The 27,392-nt window shown below is 43.5% G+C and overlaps 1 protein-coding gene and 1 long non-coding RNA gene across 8 annotated transcripts in view; one reads left to right on the top strand and one right to left on the bottom strand.

Moving 5' to 3' along the window:
* CKAP2L (cytoskeleton associated protein 2 like) overlaps window positions 1-20,367 on the bottom strand; it is a 57,502-nt gene extending 37,135 nt beyond the window's left edge. For both annotated transcript variants that reach the window (XM_033948143.1, XM_033948145.1), the window contains exons 1-4: window positions 20,229-20,367; window positions 12,620-12,695; window positions 12,426-12,492; window positions 9,101-10,290 (exon numbers count right to left, since the gene is read on the bottom strand). In XM_033948143.1, coding sequence (XP_033804034.1) covers window positions 9,101-10,290; window positions 12,426-12,492; window positions 12,620-12,695; window positions 20,229-20,265 — 1,370 coding nt within the window. In that variant the 5' untranslated portion in view covers window positions 20,266-20,367. The remainder of the gene's footprint in view (window positions 1-9,100; window positions 10,291-12,425; window positions 12,493-12,619; window positions 12,696-20,228) is intronic.
* A 49-nt stretch (window positions 20,368-20,416) lies between these two features.
* The window catches only part of LOC117362185, a 56,733-nt gene continuing 49,757 nt past the window's right edge, over window positions 20,417-27,392 (top strand). For 3 of the 6 annotated variants that reach the window (XR_004539821.1, XR_004539820.1, XR_004539819.1), the window contains exon 1: window positions 20,418-20,556. This is a non-coding gene — a long non-coding RNA (uncharacterized LOC117362185). Of the gene's footprint in view, window positions 20,557-27,392 lie in introns of all 6 variants that reach the window. The other 3 variants (XR_004539823.1, XR_004539822.1, XR_004539818.1) reach the window with 3 other exon arrangements.

Raw genomic sequence — 27,392 nt, 5'->3', positions numbered from 1 at the left:
CTTTCAAGTACCAGTGAATACCTGATAAAGTGGGCTCTGATCCTTGAAAGCTCATGCCTCAAACTAAATATTGGAACCATTACATAGGTTTCCTTTTACTAAGGTGTGCTAGTGTTTTTAGTGTGTGCTATAGTGCGCGCAAGCTGAAAAATTACCGCCTGCTTAAAAGGAGGCGGTAGCTGCTAGCGTGCGTTATTCTGCGCGTTAAGGCCCTAACACACCTTTGTAAAAGGATCCCATAGTGGTAAGATGTAGTTCACCTTTATTAAAAATGTCTCATTTCTCAGGCCTGAACTAGCTAGAAACACCCTAGCACAGTGTGTCTCAAACTTTTTTAGCTCCAGCACACTAAACGGAGCAAATGTTTTTTGTGGCACACTATAACTGAAATTATAAAATTGCAAAAACAATAAAAATTTTAATTTGAGAGTTATTTATTTAAAGTTCTTTAAGTTATGTATGGGTAATTGTAACAACGGTGAAATTAAAGTAGATAGAATAGAATTGCTACTCAATGCAATGTATGTGTTCATTTTTGAGTGCAAATTAATTCAAAATGCGGCTCGATAGTCGACAAGCAAATACTCATTTCATCATCCACCACCTGCAGTCATTCTCTTTTTTTCAATTTAATTTCGGTCAAAGCCAAAAATCCAAGTATGCAAAGATAAGAAAATCCAAACAGTAACAAAGCCTTGATTGCTTTGTTCTGAAGTTAGGATAACTGCTGCATAAAAAAAATAATAACATTAACACTCTTGTATACGTGATGTACATGTTGTCATCTATTCTAGTGTATACTTATGAAGATAATTTTTAAAAATAAAGTAAAATTCTAGAATCTCTCATGGCACACCAAGCATCTCTTCAGCGTACAGTTTGAGACACTGCCTTAGTACCAAGCACACAGTACATAAAACTTCTATAATTAAGGTAGCATGAAGCCTGTAGCTCATTACTCAAGTTTAGGAGAGGACTCCTACCATGCTTATGATAATCAAAGCACTAATTAGTCTTATGACAACATTCCAATTTGCAGATGCGCTTTTGAATTTGAAGCACCAGGTCCAATATAACATGTGGACTCAAAGGGATATGGGGTAACATTAATCCAAACATAGGATGTTTATGAAGAACTTGGTTAAAGCTGAACTACTGTACGTTACTATATAGGTAAGGAGGGAAACTAAATAAAATGGCTTCAGACCTAAAAGCTAATGGGTAATTTGCATTACAAGCCTTGAATAGTAAATACTAAATCTTTGTTATCTTACCAGTCAGATGTAGTAAAGGCAATATATAATGGAACACCATTTTAAAAAATGATCAATATAAAAAAACAACACATACCAGATACACCAAATACATAGCAGAGCATGCCTTGCCAAAACCTATGAATCACCTCTCTTGGTTATCAGAGTTCATAGAGGTGCTATATTGTTGAAGAGGTGACAATCACATGGGAAGAGGATAATAATCTAGTTGGTTATTAATACAATAGAGGGTAAGGATGAGAAATTATTTAAAATGATTGGGCATCTTTCCTGCCGGCGATCATTGCAGGAGGGTTCGGGGAATCACAGCGGGAAACATTCGGGGGATCATGGCGACTTCGGACAGGAAGGATTGGGCACCCCTCCTGTCACGATTGTTACGGGGGTGGGGGGGACAGGTTGCCTGGGCCGCTGAGCTGATTGCGATCAGCTCAGTGGCCCAATCTGGAACTTATACCTGTTTTGACTTGGTCTAAGTCAAAACATATAAGTTCCGTTTAGGCAACCGTCAAAGTTTTCAAATTATGGCTGCCAGACGACTAAGTCTAGGTCGGCCCACATCCCACCTTACCCACTCATCCAAAAACTCCCCTTTTCGCTTTGGGTGCACAGAGGCATGGAAAGTCCTAAGCTGGTTTTAGATACGTCTAAAACTCTGTTTGATTATCGTTACTTGGATGACCTGCCTTTTTGATCAATTTAGGTGGGTTTTTAGACTTTTAAAAAATTGTATTATGAGCCCCTGTCTTATAATAATAGGATTTTATTTGAGTCTTCTGAATAGTCTTAAACTATTCATTATTGACAACAACTTACTTCAACTCCTCACTTAAAGCGAGCTAGCGCCCCTTTTTTATATATATATTATATTTTCATATTTTAAATATGGAGTTATAATTATCAGTTATTATAATTAACAGTTGTTACCCTCTTGTTGCTTTATTTCATAGTACTTTTTTGTGTTTTATGTTAACACATTTGTAAATCAGTATAGGTTTTATGGTAATTTATATTATATTGATATATTCATGTTTGTTTGTAAAGGACTATATTAGTTGTGCAATCATATCTGATCTCTGTAAATTTCTATATGATTAATTTTTAAATGTTATTTTAGACCCTTGATGAGGCATTTTGCTGAAACACAGCCTGTGTCAGGTCCAAGAATAAATTTTATCTGATATCTCAAATTTGGATGGTCCTTGGTGTTTTTTTAGTTGTTTCTGTATGTTGTACTTTAACCATCTCCTACACTAAAAACAAGGGAATACTATAAAAATTAACACTTGGGGAGATGTGGAACCACACCTTATAACAAAAATCTCCCCAATTAATTAATTGGGGGGGGGGGTTTATTGTAGTGAAGTGCATCTCCTACACTATGTAGAATGCCATGAAGACATAAAAAAGGAGATTACGTAAGCTCTTTTCCATAGATAAGTGAGACATTCTAGACTAGGGGTGCCCACACTTTTTGGGCTTGCGAGCTACTTTTAAAGTGACCAAGTCAAAATGATCTACCAACAATAAAATTTTAAAAAAACACAACGCACACTGTACGCATAGAAAATGTTAATTATCATTCCTATTCCAGGGTTTTTCAAAGAGGTCAAAGCAGATGACTCTATGCACTATCACCTCAGTAACAACCATACAAAAATAGACAAATATACCCTCTCCCCTTTTACTAAACCACGATAGCAGTTTTTAGAGCGCAGGGAGCTGCGCTGAATGCCCAGCGCTGCTCTCGACGCTCATAGGCTCCCTGCGCTAAAAACCTCTATTGCGGTTTAGTAAAAGGGGACCTTAGTGTAAAATATAGACAGCAGATATAAATTCAGACACATTTTGATCACTAAATTTAAAATAAAATCATTTTTCCTACCTTGTCTGGTGATTTCATAAGTCTCTGGTTGCACTTTCTTCTTCTGACTGTGCATCCAATCTTTCTTCCCTTCTTTTAGCCTGTATGCTTCCTCTCCTCCAGACCTCATTCCCTCCCCCAACTTTTCCTTCCTCTCTCCCTGCCCTTTCTTTCTCTCTGCCTCCCTTTCTTTTTTTCTTCTTTCCTTCTGTCTCCCTGCCTGCCCTTTTTCTTTCTTTCTCCCTGCCCTCCCCCAAGACACTGCCACTGCCATTGGGGACCAGGACCCACACCGCCACCAATAACAGGCCCGAAAGCTGACGCTGCCCCAAGCTCTCCCTGCTTCGGCCGACCAGCATTCCTCTCCCCGACGTCAATTCTGCCATCAGGGAGAGGAAGGCTGATCAGCCCAAGATCGCGATCGACCTACTGGTGGAAATGCTGCCAGGTCCTGCCTTCGCGGAAACAGAAAGTAGGCAGGACCCGGCAGCAAGAAGAGCAAATGCTTCACTAACCTGTCTCCCGCCTTAGCCCATAGCGAACGCTTGCTTCAGGGCTCTCAACATGTGCGTGCCGGCTTCCCTTCTCTCCCCCCCCGGACATAACTTCTGGTTTCGGAGGGAAGAGAAGGGAAGCCGGCACGCACACGTTAGAGCCACGGAGCCTAAGTTCGCTACGGGCTGAAATCTCCAAGCCTGTTTTTTTTTAATGTTCAGCAGCGGCGGCAGCAGCAGATGACAGCTGGGCGGTCCGCCCAGCTAAAAGGCCCTAGAGATCAGGACGGCAACATGAGTCTATCACGGAGCCCGGGTTGGGCTCCGAGATCGACTCGCGTTGCCTTCCTGAGCTACTGGTCGATCGCGATCGACGTGTTGGGCACCCCTGTTCTAGACAGTAGGGTTATTTCCCTTTAGCCGCATGGTGCAGAAGGAATCCACTCTGGATTTTTCACTCTGCCTCTATAGTACTTCACTGGGCTGTTTAGCTCTCTCTACAGTTAGTATTGTTCAATACGCCATTATTCATATCTAGAATGATAACCCCTTATTGTACAACTCGACTTCTTCGATCTTCCCAGCATGACTTATTATTGGTCCCTTCGCTAAAAATTGTTGGAACAAGGAGAAATGATATGTTCTCTGTACTAGCTCCCCAACTCTGGAACACCCTGCCACTTTTTATCAGAAAGGAAAAAGATCTTATTTCTTTTAAAAAATTGTTGAAAACTTTTTTATTTAACGATGCTTTTAACGATTAATTTCCTTTCCTTTCTCCCTCCTTTATATTGTCTTTCCCTTCCATATGTCCTTTCCCTCTATTAAGAGAAATATTGTAACCCTTTCCCTCCCTTCCTCCCTGTTATGTTTTGTTAATTTTTAGGTAAAGAGAAATCTTCTCTACTTTATTTAATTAATTAATAATTACTTGTGTTGATGTTTTGGATGTTTTGTAATACTAATATGATATTATGTTTTTTTATAACCTGTATTTTATTGTACATCGCCTAGAAAGTTTTATATAGGCGATTAATCAAAATAAACTTGAACTTGAACTACCCAAGCACGGAGAGACACCCAATACACATGAAGTAGAGGCTCCTGTAGAAACAGGCTCAAACCAATTGTTCTGCTCAAGAATTCAAACAACATCAAAGTTAAACGTCAACACAGGCTTCAAAGGACCACAGAAACTACTCCCCATAAATTGAAACATATATACAAATTCTTTCCAGCCTTCAAAGGCAGACAGGCATCCAAGAAACAGAAGTGAGAAATTTAACAGACTGAAAACTGTAAGCAGATGCAGGAAGGACAGGGCAGGAGTCTAGAATGCCTCACCTATCTACTGGAAAAGAGCTTACCAAGGTAAGTACATAATCTTCTTTTCCAGTGCAATAGGTGAGACATTCTAGACAATAGGGATGTACAAAAGCAGTCCCCCCAAAAAACTAGGGTGGGCTTGCTGCGCCAACCCGAAAGATCGAGGACCCAAAGGTGGTTTTTTGCCGCTACATCCACTCAGCAGAACTGGGCAAACGTGCAAAGAGAAAACCACATCACCGCGCACATCCTGATTGACATGAAAAACCGAAACCACTTTCAACAAGAAGGAAATATCTGAAGGGAAATCCCCATCTTCGAAATAAGGAGGAAAGGGTCCCTGCTAGACAAAGCCTGAAGTTCAGACATACAACACACCAAAGAAATGGCGACCAGAAAAACCGGTCTTCAGTGACTAGGCCAAGAGAAAAGCATCTTGAAGGGGCTCAAAAGGAGTCTTAGTAAAGCTAGACAATACCAAGGTAAAGGTCTCAGGGTGTTTAACCAGCGGTTGGACACAAAGAGCCCCCTTCACAAATCTAGCGACATCAGGATGCGATGCCAAGAATCTAAAACAGGAGAGCCCGGCTCCTGAGACCCAAAGAGAAGCCACAGTAAGGCCTTAATCTAAACTAGCAAGAAGAATGGTGAGAATTAGCAAGATCGGAGCTAAATAAGGAACCACCTGGTCCTGAGTACACCAATGTTACACCATGCCTTATATTTCAGAAGAGTATCAACACACAGGGCAAAAAATCCCTTATGGTCTATGGCTGTGAGCTCATGCATCAAGCCGTAAGAGCAAAGGGTCCTGGATTCTCCATGGATACTGAACTCTGCGTGAGAAGGTCCAGAGAAGCACTCAGCCAAAAGCTGCAACCTCTGCACAGGCGCATTAGATCTGCGTGTCATAGACTGCAAGGCTAAATCTGGAGCCACCAGAATGATGCGGCCCGGATGAGCTGTGATCCTCCGAAGAACTCTGCTGAGCATTGGCCAAGAAGGAAAAAACATACAGGAGAATCTCCAGAGGCCATGGTTGCACCAGAGCATCAAGTCCCTCGGATCTTCGACTGAAAAAGCGATCCGCTTACTTGTTTCAAGTCGTGGCAATGAGGTCAAAGCGGGATCTTCCCCATTGCCCCACTATTGCTTGGAATGCCTCTGGGGACAGGAACCACTCACCTATTGTCCAACACCCCTGAACAGGACAATGATTGCAGTGAGCTCCCCAGCCCTGAAGGCTGGCAGTCGTCATCACCACGATCCAGGAGTCAATGTGTAGTGGAACTCCCCTATGGAGTGATTGCAGGAGAAGCCAGACTATGCTTGCTCAGGCTTCCAGAGTCCAAGATAGACAGATCTGCAAAACATCCCTGTGCGGAGCCAGGCGAGAGAGTGAAGCATGTTGCAGAGGACACATGCGTGCTCTTGCCCAAGGAATCATATCCAGCGTGGTGACCAGTTAACCCAGAACCTGAAGAGAATCCCATGCTAAAGTTGCCAGCCGCACCAGAAGGGAAGACAGAGTACAGTTTCTGCTTGCGGGCTACTGGTTGAGAGATGATGCTGCCGTGTTGAAAATAGCTCCCAGGTATCTGAGCGAGTGCATGAGCATCAGACTCCTCCCCTCCGAAGTTGACAATCCGCCCAGGTCTTCCAGCACTTGGAGCACCCACTCTAACATGTGGCATCCCTCAGCCAACGAGGGAGCCTTAAGCAGCCAGCCGTCCAAATAAAGATGCACCTGGAGACCCATCTGCCGTAGGCAAGCCACCACAATGCCGGGGTGCTGTAGCCAGCCCAAAGGGCAGGATCGAGAACTGATAATGCTATCCTAGAACATGAAACCTCTAAATCTGCAGTGGACTGGAAAAAAATAGGAATGTGCAATCTTGAGAGCTGCATTCATAAGCTGAAGATCCAGAATAGGTCTCCACTCTTGTGAGTTTCTTTGGCACGAAAAAGTATATGAAGTATCTGCTTGAGCCCAAGAGGTTGGGAGGTATTGTCTCCATGGCTTGAATATCTAGCAAGCGCTGAATGGTGGCTGGAACTCCGAGTGCTTTGTCCGGGCGATCTGAGTCCACGAACCAATCTGTCAGAAGTTGAGCAAAGTCCAGTTTGTAACGTGACCAAATAATTTCCAAAACCACTGGCCGGGCGTAACACGCATCCAGGAATAAATGTTTTGAGACAGCCCCTAATCCGCAGAGGGGCATCCCTCGACCTGATGCCATTGCGCCTGTTGAGCAGGAGGTGTAGAACTGGAGTAGGGAAGCTAAGAACGCCTGTAGCCATTATATTATTAATGGTAGCCATGAGAAATCACCTGCGACGTGGCACTTGCATACAGTCGGAAGTGCTGAGCGCCACAAGATGAGAACGACCAGAACCCCAGGAGGGCCAGGTCTGTTATCAGGCCGAGTAGTAAGGCGACGGTGCAGTCCAGAATCCATGTCATCGTCCAGACCTTTGCCAAACAATCACTGCTCCTGAAAAGGAAGCCAAGCCAAAGGAACCTTAGAAGTGGAAACAGCAGCCCTATAAAGAGTCAGAAAGGTCTGGCAAAGCTGCAAATTCAAATATGCTCAAGCTCGTGAGAGCATTTCCAGGCTCCCAAAACACCAGAGGGATCCACAGATCCAGCACACAGTCCCTGATCGCTGTCCTGGGAAGCGCTGCACCTGTAAAGACAGGGTCAGCAAGCAAATCATCCGCATCCAGATACCCCCAGATAAGGGTCAGGCAGCACAAGCAAAATGGCAGGATGAATCTAAGATGTGTCCAAAAGAGTACCACCACTGAAAGATGCCATGTAGGCGAATTGAGACTGTGCATGGGGAGAACACATTGGTCCACACAAAAATTCAGAAAAGATGCCCAGCTCCTGGGGCATAGAGCACCCTAAGGTGGCTAAACTGAGCTTTTCTGAGACAGTACAGGGTCTGCAGCCCAGAGGACGGAATTATTAGCCATGCCAAGCCCTGAAAACCACAAAGGCTGCCCCGCTGGGCTAGCTAAGCACTTGGTCCTTACTTCAGCAGGGGAGAGGCTAAGCTGGACGCTCCGGCCTCCCCCCCATCTGCGCCACAGAGCACATGGCACAAAAACGCTCTAAAAGCGCATATATTGCTCAATCCTGGCAAGAATCCACATGAGGAGAGCCTAAGGACACCATCCCAGCAGTTTTCTGGGCCAAAATCAAAGTTTTGAGAAAGCAGGGATAAAAGACGACTAAAAATCCAAGATGGCTGCCGGCACAAAATTTGCACCAAAATTGTGGTTTTTTTTTTTATACTTCCCGAACTTCAAAACCAGCGAGTTTAGGATTTTTTTTAGGAGGGGAAACATAGGAGAACAATCAGAAGCCTCCAAAATCCCACTTTTCCAACCTCCCCCAATGCCTCTCACAAACTTTCAGCCTTTACTCACTGTGACCTGTTCAGAGGATCAGTGCTGAAACCTGCTTACAGCACTTTCACAGTAGCTGGATGCTTAAAATCACTGCCACATTGCTGGGAATGCTTCACAAAGCTGATTTTCGGGCTGCCAGTCAAACTCCAATGTCTAACTACACCTCCACCCCGTGGACTACTGGATGCACACCGGGACGGGCAGAGGCGCGAAGACGCAGCCAGCACCCTGCGAGACCCCACCAGGCCTCCTAAGGGCACCTAACCACCTGTGCTCAATCCCTGATTAACAGAAGGCGAGACCACCTCAGGGAGCTCCAGCAAAAAGTATACAGGCTGGTTAACAGGTACCCACTGGGATTGCCCTTCAGCTACAGACTAAAGTCAGTGAATTTACAAGCAGGCAAAGCTTCAAAATTGCTTCAAGCACTGAAATACCCAAAAAGGGGACAAAATTACATCGAATTGAAAAACAATAAAATGGGGAGAACAGAATACACACAACTTCAGCCATGTGTGCAGAAAGAAAGAATTGTAGAGGGAGTAGCCCAGGGAAGTATTATACAGAGAGTGAAAAATCTGAAATGGATTCCTTCTGCACCATGCAGCTACAGGGAAATAACCTTACTGTCTAGAATGTCTCACATATTGCACTGGAATATACATTTCAAAATGAATTGGAACACACACACAAAAAAAGAGCCAGCAACAAGTCTAACTGCATACCTTCGGTCTTGCTCCCTTTTCTTGCTTGTAGTAGTTAGACCAGCTTGGAAATCAGTTGTTGCCTTTCTTGTTGGCAAACATGATACCACAGATTTGGGGGTTGTAAAACTTGCAGTACTTGGCGTTATGCTAGAGTACTGTCTGTGGATAGTTTTACTGGTCCTGAATCCAGCTTCCTGTACTTTGTTCTTTTTAGTGATGCAGTCTGATTGCTGACACTTGACTGCTACCAACGTATTTCTGTTGGCTGTGACCTTGGATTTCAAGTTTGGTTGCCCTGTAGGCTTACTTGAGACAGGAGTGAAGGACTGTTTTTTGGATGGAAGGCCTTTAGACCCATTAGGCCTTTCAGATTTAATTATACTGACAGTTTTGCCTGGCAGAGAAGGACCTACCCTCTTAATCTGTACACTTTGCTTTGCTAAGTTAGCCTTACTCTGCAGATGTACTGGTTTATTTGAAGGCAGAGACCTAGAAATTGTATATGTCTGACCAAGCCGACCAGAAGAAACAGCAGGTCCATTTGTTCTATCTCCTAGTCTTGAAAGATTTTGGGATACATTTTTAGATTTGTCCAGTTTGTCTGAAACCTGAGTCTTACTAGTCACAATTCTATGAATGTCATTTGGTATAGGGTGTTTTTTTGTAACAGGGTTCACAGTCTGCTCATGGACTGAACTAATCTTAGTCCCTGGTTTGTCTGAAACTATCCTGGGTTTTCCAGTCCTGTTGATTTCTAATCTGGGTTTGTTCCGAAAAGCTGTCACTGTCTTCACTGGGAGGTTCTTGTTATCACAGCGATACTTCTTTAATGAAGACTGCTCTGCTGTGGACAGTTCTTGATTCTGGAGTTCTACAGTGTCCCTCAGTTCCCCATCATTAGGAATTATAATAGTCTGCTGCTTTGCTACTGTCCTTACTGCTTTTGTTTCACTTAAAACTGTGGTTTTCTTTAGCCCTTGATCTGTTTCTGATAGCAGTGTATGCACCTGCTGGGAGCACTTTCTGCTTGGTAACTTGCCAATGCTGCTAGGTCTTGACAGAACAGAAGGCACAGCTTTTCCTAGAAGTCTCCGAGATGTTGTAGTATTTGATAAAGATTGAAAAGTAGCGTTTGTAGACTTTGCCTTTACAGCAGGAACTACACCCCATGTCTGTTTTAGGGGAACTTTACCCTTTTGTTTCACAATCTGAAATAAAATTAAGAGAAAGAGAAAAAAACTTAGTCGCTGGCTTTATATTTTTAAAAAAACGAAACAAACCTGACCATTGGTTGATAATAGCTTGCTTCTGAGATAGTTTAAAAACCAACTCATTTAAGTATAGGTAGCTTCACTACTCCCAATTTCTTGGCAGAACAGAAAACTCATCAAACAGTGATCCTAACTGCTGAAGGTTCTACTGGCCATGATATAATTTGCTCAATAGTTTGAACAAGAGGGTTCAATACAAATAAGAGGGAAGAAAGACCATCAATATGAATACAGCTTTTAAGTATTTGCTAAATAAATCAGCTAAATTCACAAGTCACAAAATGTAATGACATCAGATATAATCCAACACTTTCAGCTGCTCTTGGCACAACAGAAATGATAAAAAAAGATTAGGGTCTTACATCGCTTCTGTGTCATTCTGGACAAGTGGGCAATTTCTCCATAGTCGTTAAACTTGCAGAAGGAATCCCATCTGGATTTTTTCTGTATCCCTCCTACTTCACACAGAGGGCTCTGCTGCCTCTTACAGTGGTTCCCAAGCAAGCAAGTACCCTTCCAAAAACCTAGGTGAAGTAGGGGTATGGAGAAACTTCAAAAATACACAAGGTTCCACAGTGAGGTATGAAGAATGTTTAGAAAAGAGAGATTGAAGATCCCAGAAATTTGCTTGGAAATAGGTAAATAAACCTTAAACCAAGACTGATTCCAAATTTCCATCATAGATCCTCTAACTTCCCCCTCCTTATTCTAAAACTCTTCTGCTGTATTCCATATTTTTATATTAAACTTTCTTCATTTAAATTTAAATTATTAATATTTAACTCAGTAGACAGACTTTTTATCACTTATCTTAAAAATGCAGATATCCAAAAATCTGACGGGACCCGTTTTGCCACCGGAAATATCTTTCAAAAGCTACTCACATAAGATGGTGGAATTTATTGTCTCACCTACAGATATGAATGTTACTCTACTAAAAGAAATCATATATCTGTTCTTTACTCATCTCTTCTAGAGAAATGGTCTGCATTGAAAGACTACTTGGCCAGTGCCAATTTTTTAGGTGCCACTAGGCGCCTTGAAACAGAGTTAAAAACGTTGTTTGAACAGAATTTTTAGCAGAGTTTGTGTGCTTACCAGAGCCTTAAAAAAAAAAAAAAATTAAAAAAAATTGGTGCCAGTTAGAGAATCTAGGCCTGTCTATTCTGTTGAAATCCCCACCAGCATACCTCTTCCACAGCATATTACTACAGTGGTGCCTCACACAACGAACTTAATTGGTTCCAGGAGCAAGTTTGTTATGCGAAAAGTTTGTTATGTGAAACGCGTTTTCCCATAACAATACATGTTAAAAAAAATAATTCGTTCTGTAGCATAAAATATGCTAAGATGACATAAAAAAAGATAAATTTTTGGTTATTATTTTTATTTAGATACATCTAAAAACATAATTGTTTTTTAAAACAACACACATTTTTTAAATTTAAAGACAGACTAAGTAGAGTCTAATTTTACAGTGAGAGAGGGCAGAGTCTCAGCGGCAAAAACTGGGACTTAACTGTTCATTTTTTTTTTTTTCCTAGCATCGGGGAAGCGGCGAGAGTAGCTCCGCCCCCCCCCAACGCATCAGCAGTAGGCGCCGGGCCCCTGCGAGCCGACGGTCCGCCACTGCACAGGGAGCCAGGCGGAGAGAGGGCAGTTAAGCGCAGTGCCTGCGCGGAAGGATGCAGCTCGGGCGACTTCGTTGTGTGAAACGAAGTTCGTTGTAGGAAGCAAGACATGAAGTTCGTTGTGCGCAGCGTTCGCTGTGCGAGGCGTTCGTTATGCGAGGCACCACTGTATTTCCAAAGCACATGTGCTTCTGAAACTAAACTTCATACAGACCAGTCCTGCATACAGTGCCTCATGAGGGGTTTTAAGGATTGAGGTTGTTGAGGGCATATGAAAAACAAACTAGAGTCATTAAGCACTCTATCTGTGGCACATATGCTCCTAAAATAAGATAAGTGGATTATGGTTCTGAAGATATGATGTGCTGTTTGGAGGGGAAACTTCTTTCCTTCTAGAAAGGAGGATAACTGAGAATATTCTGATCATTTTTATGTACTTACAGGTGCAGATTTAGAAACCTGTTGGAGTCGTACATTCTGACGATTAGTGCAGTCCTTCAGGTAGGGTCTAGAAAGGTCACAAGGTACAGTTTGAGTTTCTCAATAAACTCATATCACTTACAAATTGTAATATAATCAAAGCAAGCAGAACATTTAATTCTCATCTACAGACAACATTCCCCATTCAGACTCACTTTGTACTTTGGCTGATCTGTGGTTTAAGCTTTCCTTTAGCAGCTAAATACTCAAGAAGCTTCTTCCGACGCTCTTCTATAGAACAGAGAAAACAGAATACCACCAAACTAGTTACTGTTCTGAATACAGTGATTTTATTTAAAAATATGATTGAGGATCTATTGCTTTTTTAAAGCAAAAAAAAAAAAAATAATAATAATAAGTATTATAAATGATAAACTACATGGCAAATTAGAAAACAAACTTGTTTTTCTAATAATGGAGGAAGTAATAAAAGCATCCTCCCAAGACCATTCAGAAACCTGCTCAACATTAGACTAGTTTGTTTGTCATAACTAGACTTAAGTTCTTTTGAGCAGGGGATTGTCTATTCCATTTTTGGTATACATCGCTGCATATACCTAGTAGCATAATAGAAATGATTGGTAATAGTAGACCTTTTGGTTAAAGACCAAGAATTTATATGACAAGAAGTTCCACTCACCCAGTTCCACTGGAAATTGGATAGATAGACCACTGTCTAACAGGATTAAATGTCCTATTAACCCCCCTCCAAATTACCCCAGCTCAATGAACCATACCATCTCTTCTGGTTTAGTTTCAAATTCCAAATGAACAATCGTTTTACATACATTGATATCTTGTTTTTCTAGTCTAGGAATTTGTGTTTTTAATTAAAAGGGAAGTTTAGTAGAAAGGCATACGAGTGTTGAATCAGTTGGTTATGCGCCTCTAATCGTGAGTTGTGTTGAAGGCATCATGTAACTTTTGTTAGCTCCGCCTCCTGTATCGCTGGGCTGTGCTGCAGCTCCTAAGTTCGTATCAAAGCACTATATGAGGAAAAATAAAAAAGGGAAGTGCACGAGGAACTCCCTGACAAAGCCAACTTTGCTCTGCTCTTAAATACAATTAAAGAAACTAATGTCAATACAAACATAAGATAAGTTGGAACCAAACAAGCTACCTACCTAAGTGCAACTAGCACTAATATAGTTCTCAGTGTCTTGTCTTTTTGCAATAGAGTAAACTCGGCACTCTCTAAACCTGTTCAACAGGAAAAGTCAAGCATCAGGAAATACAGTAAACAGACTAATTGTAATCCAACAGGGTAGGCCTTCAAAACTCATATGCCTTTCTACTAGAAAGAAGATCAATGAGGTAAGAACCTAATCTTCCCTTCTAGTGCAAGAGGCATACGAGTCTTGAACCAGTGGGATGTACCAAAGCAGTCCCTCAAGTCTAAGGCAGGGTGACGCCCTTTGTTTTTTATAGGCTTTTCAACCCCTGATGGATCTTTTTCGGGGGATGTAGCATATAAGCTGCCTTTCTTGGATATCTTTGCTGTTGTTTCTATCTTTTCAAACCGTATGTGGACAAACATCTTTATTGCTACCAACAATATAATATAATGTAATTCCAGCTTTTAAGGCGTGTAGCTTAACGGAAAAAATATCCTCTGCATGTCATATTTTGAAGATGAGATATACATTGTTTAGAAATTACACCTTTGGGACCACTGCTGAACTAGAGCTCCATCAACAGAAACCAGCATCCAGTTATGCTGCTACATCCAACCTGTAAAATTTTATAAAAGTATGGAGGGTGGACAACATAGCTGCTCTACAAATCTACTTGGATGGAACTGCCCAGGACTCCAAAACTGAAGCAACCACACTCCTGTAGAGTGTGATCTCAAAGAAATCAGAGGTTGCTTACTACACTAGATATATGCTGAAGAAATCGGCATGCAAATCCATCTTGAAATAGAAAACATAGAAGCTGGCTTCCCTAGGCAGCTAGGACTTGTTAAAACAGAGAGATGATCTGAGACATGAAAATCATTCATCACCACGAGATAACGGAGGACTCTAACATCCAGCAATGCCAAAACTTTGAATTCTTACTTTGAACCCATGGTCTGGAACATGAATTGTTGAATTTTCTGATTTACTTGGCAGGCCAAAACCACCTTTGGCAGGAAAAAAAAAAAAAAGAAGATACTGTGTGCAGCAAGATCCCAACCTCCATAAATCTGAGGAAAGGCTCTCTGCACTAGTACTGCCCAATTCACATCAATTCACTTTCTTAAAAAAATAAAAAATATCAGACTCACTGATTTAGTGAGTCCCGAGTCTCCTGACACACCCGGGTCTCCTAAAGCAGCAGCAGTGAACAGGCTGCTCCTAGCCTGCCCCGCTGGGGCCTTCTCTCTGCTGCATCAATGATGACATGGCAGAGAGAAGCCCTGGCGGACAAGCCACGAGCAGCCTGTTCACCGATGTTGCTGCTTTAGGAGGCCTGAAAGTTGAGGTCTCATGGTGGTGGTATGTGTCGATAAAGAAGTGCTGCACAGGGGGATAGGAGGGATGGAAGGCTGCTGCACATGAGGGGGGAGAGGAGACAGGAAGAATTGTTGGACATGGGGTGGAGAAGATGAAGGGAGAGATGCCAACAAAAAGGTAAAAATCCTGCATATGGTGGAGGGGAGGGAGACAAGCATGGAGAAGAGAAAGAAAAAAATGTTACACATGATAATAGAGGGGAAGTTTGACCCAGGGCACAAGGGAGAGAGAGAGAGAAACAGAAGTGTTTGGATATGGCAGTGGAAGGGAAGGTACAGAAATGAAAGATGAATGGTGAGCATGGAGAAAGAATGTCAAATAGGCAGGAGACCCCGGTGAACAAGTTAACAGAAGACAAACAGAAACCAGAGGCTGGGACCAACATGATTTGAATAATAAAATGACCAGACAACAAAAGGTAGAAAAAATAATTTTCTGTTTTGTGATTATAATATGTCAGATTTGACATGTGTATCCTGCCAGAGCTGGTGTTAGATAGTGAGCTTGAGCTAGGACCTAACAGAGAGGAAAAGCCATTTTTGTTTTGTTTACACCACAGAACTGACATGGGGTTGGAGAGGGCAAAGGGGGGTGAATAGGCTACAAAAATAAACCTGCCAGGCTGTTTGGAAAAAAACAAAGAAAAATGCCCAATCAGGCAGGAAAAATGAATCGAATTGAAAAATCAATTCAATAGGCCAACTCGAAGCAAAATTTTTTTCCCTGAATAAGGCAGTACTACTCTGCATGACAGAGCCTGCAGCTCCGAGACCCTTCTAGCTGAGGCGATAGCTACTAGGAAACCCACCTTAATAATTAGATCCATCAGAGATGCCTCTTATAAGGGCATACCAAACAATGTTAAGATTCCATGTTGGGAAAGGCTGTCGCACAGGATACAGTCACGGTGCTCCCTTCAAAAATCTGGCTACCTCAGGATGAATGGACAAAAAAACCCCCCAAACAACTTTCTCCATTAGACGGGAGGACAAAACCTGTACTTTGAGGGAACCTTAAAGGCCATGACCACCGAAATCAAAGCCTAAAGAGCTCCACATTTTGCTTAGCACACCACCACCAAAACGTTTTCCAAGCTATAGCATAGGCTGCAACAGTCACTGGTTTCTTAGATTTTAGGAGGATAGCTAGGACCACCTCTGAGTAGCCCTTCTGCACCAAGTCTGCGCACAGAAGAGCCATACTGTAAGCCTAAAATGTTCCGGATTTTCCAGGGCAACTGAACCCTGCAATAGGAGAATTGGATGAAGTGGCAGGTTAAGACACGTCCGACGCAGCTATCTGGAGCAAAAAGGATTTCTAACCCTGGCATGCCATTTCATGGACCCCAGGGAAAACATACAACAGCCCTTTCTCTGGACATCCTAGTGCAAATCCTAGACATATAGCTCTCCCTTTGTATTCGCGGGGGGTTAGGTGCAGAGCCGGCAAGCGAATAGGGAAAAGTTTTTGGGCCGGCTCTGACCCACCCCTGCCTCCCTCCTGCATCCCCGGACCTTACATGGTGGTCTAGTGGTGACGCGTGGCAGGAGCGATCTTCCTATGTTCCTGCCCCATGCAGAGCCGTCATCAAAATGGCTGCCCTGAGCTTCCGTTGTACTGTTCAAATATGTTGTTTTTCTGTACATTATTTTGATTTTTGGGGGTACATAATTCCGTAGAGTGTATACAGTGCTCCCCCGCGAATTCGTGGTCGGCAGTTCATGGTCCTGGTCATTCGCGGTATTTTCCGACCGCGAACTGCAGACCAGGAGAAAGCAGCCGGAGTGCTGGCGAATGCAGGAAATCACTCCCTGTATGCTCCGACTGCCTCTTCCTGTACTAAAGTCGGGCCTCACCAATCAGAATTTATTGACTGAAATATGTTAGCTTTGGGAAATGTATATAGCAGATGTCTTTGTATTGTGTTCAAAAGAAAAGGAAATGCATTTCTGGTTTTATTTCTCCAGTGCTGAAATACTTGCTGACCCTTGCTGTAGCTGGTAGGGATCTCCCAAATACTGGAGTTGAGGACCTCCTCCAAAGATGGCCAGAACTCCTTTCCACCAAACACAGCAGTCGTTGGCAGCATCCCTGAGCCACTGAGATGCCAGCATCTGTGACTCAGAGGCGCTACTGCTGCCTGCCAAGCTGGCAAAAGGGACCCCCCCCTTTAGAGGAAGTCCTCAACTGACATAGCTTGGGTGGTCTTCATCAGCTGGAGAATTTTTTTTAAAATATTCTTCCCAATTAATATTTCCCAATTAATAGTGTCTTTGCTTATTTGTAAATAGGTCTCTACCAGAGTCTTTAATTCAGTAGCATAAATAAATGAAATAATTACTTCTGAAGTTTATAGGGATGGCCGGGGATGGATTTGATTCCATTGGGGACGGATTTGAGTTCTGTCCCCGCACAACTCTCTACCAAAGACACCCTATTCCCTGGATATTTTTACAATGCTTGATTATTGCAGAAAAACATCTACATCATAATCCCACCCAAAGCACACCCCCTTGAGATTTAGATGAACCGTGGAGAAAAATGTCTTAAAAATGAGTTTTAAAACAGCAATTTGGACATTATAGCCTGTTTTCAAAAGCTGACAAAAAGTAGAAAAGGAGCAACATGAGGTTTGAATCCACAACCTCAGGGTGCTAAGGCTGTGGCTCTAACCACTGTATTACACACTCCCCTATTCTCTTTTACCAACTGCATTCCCTAAGAAAAACAAGGTTACGAGTCCCTGCATGCAACGAGGTAAACCCAGGATTGTAATTTGTTCTGCAAATTTGGGTCCAGTTCAGGGCCGGCTTAAAAAGTTGTGGCGCCCTGGACCAACTTTTGGTTTTGCGCCCCCCTCACCCTCTACCTTTCAACCATTTCCTTAGTCCCCCATTCCCATCCTCCATACTATTTTAGCTCTCATCTACCATCCACTGCATCTCATCATCCCCATATCCATCTCTGACTTTCCTCCCTTCCCTCACACCTCCAAGGCCATTCTTCTATCTCTTACCCTATACTCCATGCCCAATAGCCTCTCTTTCACCATCTTTTTAACCCCATTTCCATCCTCATTCAACCTCTTCAGAGAACTATCCCCCTCCACAGTATCCCCATCCTTTTTCAACGCCTCTCATCCTTTCTCCACTCTTCTAGGTCACTTGCATTGTCTTAACCTTTCCCCACATCATCCCCTTTTCTTGACCTTCTTCTCATATCCCTCATTTCACATCCTCACTCATTCTCCCAACCCATCAATATACCCTCACTCATACCTAAAACTACCAAGTACTCACTATCCCCTTGAAGTTCTCGCACCATCTCATACCCATAATTCCCTGCTCTGTTCCCCAACACTCTATCATTCAGTCATTAAGCTCCAGTCACCTTCTGCTCTGTACCTATGTCCTTTGTGTACCTATCCCCTCCCCTATCCCCAAGATCTGCCCCCTTCCCTCCAGCTTCTCTTCCTTCTTTCCCTTGCATCACACCAAAACCAATATCTCTCTTTTCTCTCCCCTGTCTACTCCCCAGATCTATCATCTTTGTCAATCTCCCCCCCCACACACACACCTATTCTCCAAAAGCTCTTCCTACCCTCCCAAGTCATGGCTGCTTCTCTCTCTCCCTCCTTCCCTACAGGGTTCAGTATTGTGGGAGCACAGCCTCTATTTCTCTCTCTTCTACTCCTCTTCTTGATAGGGGCTCTGATGAGCCTGTTGTCTAGATAAGGATGAACCAGTCAGTCAGCCCTGCGGAGATGAGCTGCTCCCACCATCACTTTGGTGAACATCCAGAGTGCCATTACCAGCCCAAATAGTAGCACTGAGAACTGATAAAAATTCTCAAACACGTGGAGGAGACAGTGAATTTGGTCATCACTGTAGTGATCCCATGGGCATTTCTTGCATCTCTGGATCCGACAGAGGCTTATCTTCATATCCCTGGAAGTATCTGATATTTCATGTTCTCCAGCAGCATTTCCAGTTTGCAGCCCTCCCCTTTGGGCTGGCAATGGCCCCCCGCATCTTCACCCAAGGTGATGGTGGAGTGGTGGCGCATCGCCACAGAATGGGGGGGGTCATCCCTATCTGGACACCTGGTTAATCAGAGCTCTGCCCATGCTGGAGTGAAAGCAGGCAGTGGAGATGGCGGTGTCTCTTTTATAGCACCTGGGCTGGATTGTCAATTTCAAGAAGAGCCAGCTAACACCAACTCAGATGGAATATCTGGGAGTTCAGTTTGACACGATTCAAGGACATGCTTTTCTTCCCGAGCTGCAGAAATAGAAGTTCCAGAAACAGAATATGGATCTCTTAGCGCTCTCTCCTGTCTGCCTCCTCCGCACTGTAGTTCTTCAATAGCCTCTGCAGTGTCCTGCCTACATGGGAACAGGACTGATAACAAGAGGCTTCTAGGGCAGGGCAAAGGAAGCAGGCTCACTTTGTTGAGGTTGCCCACGGCCCAACTATTAAAGAACTGCAACACGGAGGTCAGAGGGGAGAGAGTGTTACCCAGATTCCATAGGGGGTTGAAGAAAGACACCATGGCAGGTAGTGACAAGATTGCAAGCCCTCTAAACTACACCCATGGTAAGAATTAATGTCACTGCCCCAGGCGTTAGGCGCTCTTTAGTGCCAGAGCCTGATCTGGTCCATAGGTTAAGCTGGCCCTGATCTAGTTGGCAGCCTTACTCTTGCTGTATATGTAGTTTTACAAGTCAATTGCTTTGCTCATTCACTGGTTTTCTTGTATTTCCCCCTTAATTGCCTTCGTTTGCAATTTGCCCATTTTAACAGGGATCATAGGAGTCATGAATGCATAGCTGCTAAATTACTTTCTCCCAGAAGTGAGATTTTAGGCTTGTCCTGGATTTCTGATAACCTCATCCTGGTGCATTATAAAATCCTCCGTGCTGATTTCAACGGGTAGAATTAGAACAAAAATATCACACTGCTTTGGAGTGCAAAAAACTAACACACACACACAAAGTTGGTAGGTCTTCTGTCCATGTTCCCTACCATACGAATCGTGTTAAAAAAAACTCCCCCCAAACTATTTACGATTAAAACCAAAACCCCGCTACTAGCAATAAACGATACCTTTAATAAAATGCCAGGAGTGTTAAGGAAATACCCCTCCAATGAATATACCACAGGCCGTCACTAATACTGGCGGAAGCAGAAAAAGGTACCACCAATCTTCCTTCACTACGTGAGGGCCCTACCACGCTACCATTCTTTCTATCTCGCTAGCGACTCACCCTCCGCGGTCACTTTTACTATAGTACCGCGTTCCATTCCGCATTCAACTCGCCATCGCCTTCTCCAGCTGTGAGCGCAAACGCCCCGCCGCTCCGAAATCCCCGACAACTTTCATTGGCCAACACGTCCGATTCAAAGGGACCAATCAGAACGTACGCGGCGGGACTCGTTAAACGTTAGAGCTGCAGGCTCCACCTGCCGGAAGTTCGGCTGCTCTCTGCCGGAAGTTCTTTGCTGCGCCTGATTCAAGAGGATCTAGCTGTGAGCTAAACCATCGGTGCTTGAAAGTGGGAGTTTCTTCAATTGCGGGGGGAAGTACGCTAGAAAGTAATGCTTGTTCTGTCTCCTACCGTTGGTGGGGAATGTTAGGATTATATTGACTTTCAATTAGTTCAGACCTTTCCTAGTTGGGGCTGTTTTGTAGTTGTAAAACTTCACAGTCCGAGAGTAATCAGGGTATGTGACCATCTCTGGAGAAAGGTGACTAGAATCTCATCAGAAACAAAAAAAAAAAAAAAAAAGGGATCTTAATGAATTCTGTTGGAGCAATTGTAATACGGAAGTCCCGATCTCATCCTTTTATTAAAACGAATAAAGTAATTATAGAAGTTCAAACATGTAAGTTTTGCAGACTGCTTAGGATCGCATGATGTGAAAAAATTGACCTGTGTCAACATTTTGCATCGGCTTTTTTCAGAGAAAAGTAGTTTCAAAGATGGATATAAAGAAACAAATGAAAAGCGGTTCTATTTTCTTCTGTTACAACTAATGATTGCATGTGCTTGTGACTAAAGGAAAGCATAGTAAGCATATGTCCAATTTTGGACGTTTTGAGAATTCGTCTAAAAATCAGATGGAGAAAATAATAATTTTTGAAACCACACAACATCTTATCTTTTTTATTTTCAAAAATAACCTTTGTAGATTTGTTCATCCTTAGGACATCTATCTTTTTTGTCCATTTTGAAAAATATAAAGTCCAAATGAAAAATGCACAAAACAAGCAATTGGGATATAAGAGAGACCAGCATTTTTAGTAGACTGGTCACACAGACATGCCAGCAGAGAAGTGAGGCACTCTAGGGGGCACTGCAGTGAACTTCACAAAAAGGGTCCCAAGTATACATTTTACCATAACTCCCTTACATTGTATGATAAGCCCTCCTAAATGCACCCAAAACCTACTGTACCAAACTATAAGAACATAAGAATTGCCACTGCTGGGTCAGACCAGTGGTCCATCATGCCCAGCAGTCTGCTCACGTGGCGGCCCTTAATAGCCCTTATGTCTGCAGGTGTCACCTAAATGCTTGTTTACTGTAGGGTTTTTGTGGGCTCACACTTTTTACCATAAGTGTACTAATTAGGGTGGGATATGGGCTTGGGTCCCCTTCTCTGTAGTCCACTGCACTGACCACCAGGCTACTCCAGAGACCTGCTTGCTGCTCTGTTAGGACTAGCCATTACATCGGCTGCTGTCATACAGACAGGTATGTAATCTAATCTAGTCTTCAATTTATGTACCGGGTCATCTCCCAATGGAGCTCGACTCGGTTCACATGTAATTAAGACTAGAGTACATAAGAAAGAGAGCATTAAAAAAAAGCTGGATTATAGTCAGTTCTTTGATACTAGAGTTAAGCCATTTAAATGTTGTGTAAACAACAGTTTTCGGGGCTTTACAAAATTGTTGTAGCTGGCCTATCAGTCTAATGGAGTCAGGAAGTTCATTCCACATCTCTACCAGCTTGAAGGCAAAAGATTGACTAAGCTATCTTAAAGATTTAATACCTTTAAAAGAAGGGAAAGATAGTTTATATCTCTGTATTCCTCAAATGACAAGATCTGAAGGGGTTCCAATATAAGGGAACTAAAGGATCAAATATTCCATAGAGAAGCTTAAAGATAATGCATGATAAAGATAATCCTAAAGCAGATTGGAAGCCAGTGAAGCTTTCTCAACAAAGGAGAAACATACTTTCGCTTCCAAAATATAAGCTTAGCTGCTGTATTTTGTATCAGCTGAAGTCGTTTTAGACTGCCCTACCTAATGCCTAAATAGACTGAATCACAATAGTCTAGCTGGGCAAGCACTGTAGATTGTACCAATACTGAAAAATGTTATTGATGGAACAATGATCTAACTTTCCTCAACATACATAGACTGATTCATTCAGATCTTTGGGTGGGGGTAGGAGGGGGGTTAGTGACCATTGGGGGAGTGTGCGTGTGTGTCCTAGCGTTCATACTCTCTACAAAAGTAAAATCGCATTTGAAGATGATAAGTCTAATTTCTAATTTTTGAACCACAAATTGAACCACATACAATATTGCAGGTGAACAAATTGAACTTAAAAAAAATAAGCTTTTAACTCGATATATAAAATGCAAATATAAATTGAGCAATTAGATTTTAATTTATTCAGAAAAAAATAGTAAAAGGTAAAATCAATCCCAGTCGTGAACACAAAAATGTAATGACTTCTTTGCTCCTTTTTCTCATTCATGATTTTGTCAAAACATGGAACTTTTGTGCTGACTGTGATCCGCAAGTCTGCCTGTAGATTCAGGCGATTTCTAGATTTTGCTTGATTGACAAAAGAGAACTGAATTCAGATTCAAACAAGTGACAATCAGTTGTATGTTAATTCTGTTAGCCTCTCCTTTTGATTAAATAAATAACACACTGACAGCTGGATGGTTGATGACTCTTGCTCTTCACTAAGGGCTAAATTCATCAACCTGCCCGATCAAGTTCAATCCGGGCAGGTCCGACAAATTCTGAAAAGAAAAATATGCAGATGGGGGTGATCGGAGGAACGCCTCCATCTACCTGCATAGATCGTTGTTGTGCGATCCGCGCGCATTCGCAGACCATCTGTAGATGGTCTGCGCATGCCCGTCCGAGCTGGGGTTGTTTTTTAGGTTTTTTTTTAATTAACTTTTTTTTCCTAGGGCAGAGGGAAAGAGAATGTGAAACAGGCAGGTTTCAGAGAAAGGACGTTTGGAGCCTGTGGTTTTAACCTGCTTAAGCCCGCGGGTTAAAACCACAGGCTTGCACTACGGGGAATCTAGCCCTAAGATCTTGGCGGTGCTGGAGCAAGATGAGGGGCTTGAGAGAGACTGAGCGACAGGCGTAGGACTCGCCGGGACACTACTGTTCCATCTTCTTAAGAGAGGGGTTTTGTGCACACAAGGGTTTTGTGCACACACAGGGAAGGGTGGGAGAGTCGGGGCGGCAGGAGAGATTGGACTGCAGGAGTTTGGGGCAGGCAGGAGATGAGGGCTGAAGCAAGGCGGAAGAAGGCAAGGCAGCCGGAAAGGGCTTGAGTAACTGGTCCTCAGCAGTCGCTTGGAAGTGGTCGGCCAGCCCAGTCGGTGTTGCAGGGTTTTGGGGCTAGATTCACTAACCCTCCGATCCATGGGCGATTGGAGGCAGGCCGACCAATTTGCCAACCATCTGCATGCAAATGGAGACGATCGGAGGCATGCCCCCAATCGACTGCATGCATCGGATTGAGCCCTGACAGTAGTGACAGGAGAAGCAGCCTCCTGTTACTGCTGTCAGGGCTCTGCCGGCTTTTTTTATTTTTTTTAATAGGCCGCAAAATAACAGGCCTATTAAAAAAAAAAAAAAAGAAAGAAAGCCTCCCCTGTGCTGTTCACCCCCTCTCCTTGCTCGCTTGAACTGACACACACCCCTCCCCAACTGGCATAGCCTACCCGCCAAGCCCACTCCCTCCCTGTACCAATATATTTGGAAGCAGGAAGGGTACTCAGTCCCTCCTGCTCCAGGCCTCCTCCGAGGCCGGCAGGCTGAGCCCACCCCCTCCCCGTACCTTGTAATATCTTCGGGAGCAGGAGGAGTACTTGGCCCTTCCTGCTCCATGCCTCCTTCGCCACAAGTGTGGCCTTAGGCCACGCCCCGATGCATCATCAAATGCACAGGGAGGGGCCTAAGGCCCTGATTGGTTGAGGCACCTCGGGCTCCTCAGCCAATCAGGGACTTCCTTAGGGAGGAGTCTAGGGAAGTCCCTGATTAGATAAAACAATAGCCAATCAGGGACTTCCTTAGACTCCTCCCTAAGGAAGTCCCTGATTGGTTGCGGCACCCCAGGCCCCTCCAAAGGGAGGAGCCCGAGGCGCCTCAGCCAATCAGTATCTTAGGCCCCTCCCTGTGTATCTGATGATGCATCGGGGCGTGGCCTAAGGCCGCACTTGTGGCGGAGGAGGCATGGAGCAGGAGGGAATGAGCAGCCTTCCTGCTCTCAACGATATACTAAGGTACGGGGAGGGGATGGGCCTTGCCTGGTCATCCGGCCAGCCTCCGAAGAGGCCTGGAGCAGGAGGGACTGAGCACTCTCCTGCTCCCAACGATATACTAAGGTATGGGGAGGGGGTGGGCCCGGCCCGGCCAGCCGGCCTAAGTTAAGGTACAGGGAGGGAGATTGGTCAGCCTGGCCTGGCCCGGCCCAGCCAGCGAGGTAGAGGAGTTTCACATGGCAGGAGGGAGTTATTGGCATACATCCTGTCTTTTGTGGGGCATCTGCACGTGGGGCAGGCATCCTGGGAGGGAGCAGTAGGGGTGCAGGCATGCGTGCTTTATAAAATTTTAACTTTTTTACATTTAGGCCAGGGAACCTGTGGTTTTAACTTGCTTTAACCCACGGGTTAAAAACACAGGCTTGCAGTGCAGGGAAGGGCAGGAGAGATTCGGGGCAGCAGAGAGCAGGGCTTTTTAATGGAGCTGGAGAGTCGTAAAGATGTTTTCGACTAGTCCGCAGCAGTCGCTTTTTGGGTTGATCGGCCAGCCCAGTTGGATTGGGAAATTTGTTTAGTGAATTGTGTCCCTACCTACTTTGCATGCAGTTCCCCTCATTTGCATGCACGGATTGGAAGCAGATTGCAGGAGAGGTTAGTGAATTGGGCCAGAGGGAAATCAGGTCGCTAAGGGGTCGCAAACTGATCTGTACACAATCGGTTTGCTTAGTGAATCTAGCCTTTGGATGGTGAATCAGGTCCCTGCCTATTTTGCATGCCGTTGCCCTCATTTGCATGTGCGGATCAGAGGATGGTCGGTAGAGAGGTAAGTGAATCGGGCCGGAGTTGCTAAGGGTCGCAAACCAATCGGTACACGATTGCTTTGCTTTGTGAATCTAGCCCTAAGGAACACAAGTCACTTTTTGTCACACACCCCTGAAATTCCATCATACCTCCTGCACCCCAGGTTGGGAATCCCTGCTCTACTAATAAGAAACTCCTTTCCATAAAGATTCTAAAGTGCATTCTGATTATAGAATAAGCTGGTTCCTGATGTCCTCTGGGTGTCAAATTATAAGAGCATAGTTAGATAATTGCGTCTGTATGAGATAATGTTATAAGGGAGTGGCAACATTAAACTTAATTTCACCAGATGCTACTTAGTACATATGTTTTATTGTCATGTCTATATTGTAATTTATGTAAACTGTCATATATATTGTAATTTATGTAAAATGTCATCTCTGCTCTGTCTGGATTATTATGGATGTACTTTGTAACCCGTTCTGGGCTCTTTTGGGAGGACGGGCTAAAAAAATCTAATAAATAAATGCTAAGAATGTGCATCAGTGATCAAAATACTAGCATATGCCAATATTCCAGCTACATGCTATTGTATAAAATGGCATCTAAATGTGATGCACAAAGTTTGAAGATGGAGCTAGAGCAGGATAAAGTGGTGTAGTAAGGAGGGGGCAGGGGTGCAGACCGTCCTGGGCACAGTGTTGATGAGGGCGCTGGCAGCTCTTTACCTTGTTCCGCCACACCCTGCCCTGCTCACGCGCCCCCCCGTACCGCTTTAGATCCCTGTACCGCTGTAGATCTTTACCGGTGCAAGCAACTTCTGCCTGTAGCTCGTGCCAGTCTTGTTCCCCTCTAAATCACTTCTGGATCATGGGGCCAGGATGTGACATCAGAGGGAAAGCCAATGCTGGTGCAGGGAAGCATGTTGGAGAAAAGCTACTCACACTGGCAAAGATTTAGAGGTAAGGGGGAGGGGAAAGGGAGAGCACGAGTGTGGCAGGGCGAGAAGGAGTGGGGACATGGATGGAGCAGGTACGCAGAGAGGGGGGCACCACTGCCCCAGGTGCCTCCTACCCTTACAGTGCCACTGGCAGGATGCATAGTTATGCATATAAATTATATTTACTACATCGGTAACAAATCAGAAATATACAGAGATGATCTTAAATACATATTTATTAAATTAGTTTACTTTATATAAATATAGCAGAGTTAGAACTACAGTGTACATTTTAATGTGTATTTACATATCATTTTATTACAAATGATCAATAATTATAAATAATCACAGTAAAAATATATAAACATTGATTTCTCTTTTGGTGGTTCAAAACCCCAAGGTCATTACCATGAATTGCAAAGAATACTTTATTAAGAACAGAAGTTCACAATGTCTGATGCAGACTTACTTTGATTACAGCGTGTTTTAGAACTCTTTGGTGGTTGAAATGGAAATATTTGGATTCCATTTGGAATTTTTCTAAATAACATAAGGAAATGGGAGGGCATTTCCTGATAGATTTGTCAAACATAGATCCTTTACAGTCAACTACAAAAATGAAATGTGCTGAAGATTGATGGTGTAGGAGGGAAGAAGTAGTCACTGCTAATCTGAAATAAGGTTAAAGTCAATGACAGCTGACTGTTCTTCATACTGAACCATATGATGGTAACTCTTTTTGAAATCCTTAATTCTCATAGAGAAAATATCAGGTTTTTGTGATGGAAGGCACATTGTGGAAGCATCTTTCAAACAGTGCACCCCTGACTATTAAGCTTCAAAAGGAAAAATTTCCTTCTAAAAACTGAGTCGTGAAAAGTATGGACACAAATTGCTATCTGCCACATAAATTATATATGTACATTTGGTAATCCAAAGTAGGCATTTAAAAGTCTACCTTCCTGCTTGATCACTCGTTCTCAATTTGCAGACAGACTTGGATGCAGCACCCTGAGGTTGTGTGTTCACACCCATGTGACCCAGGGCAAGTCACTTAAACCCCCCCCCCCATTGCCCCAGGTACATTAGATAGATTGTGAGCCCACCACAATCTATCTAATGTACCTGGACAATGTACCAGGACAGAAAGGGAAAAATG

Source organism: Geotrypetes seraphini, chromosome 6 (assembly GCF_902459505.1).
Source record: "Geotrypetes seraphini chromosome 6, aGeoSer1.1, whole genome shotgun sequence".
Lineage (NCBI taxonomy): Eukaryota > Metazoa > Chordata > Amphibia > Gymnophiona > Dermophiidae > Geotrypetes > Geotrypetes seraphini.
This window is presented reverse-complemented; position numbering and strand designations above follow the sequence as displayed.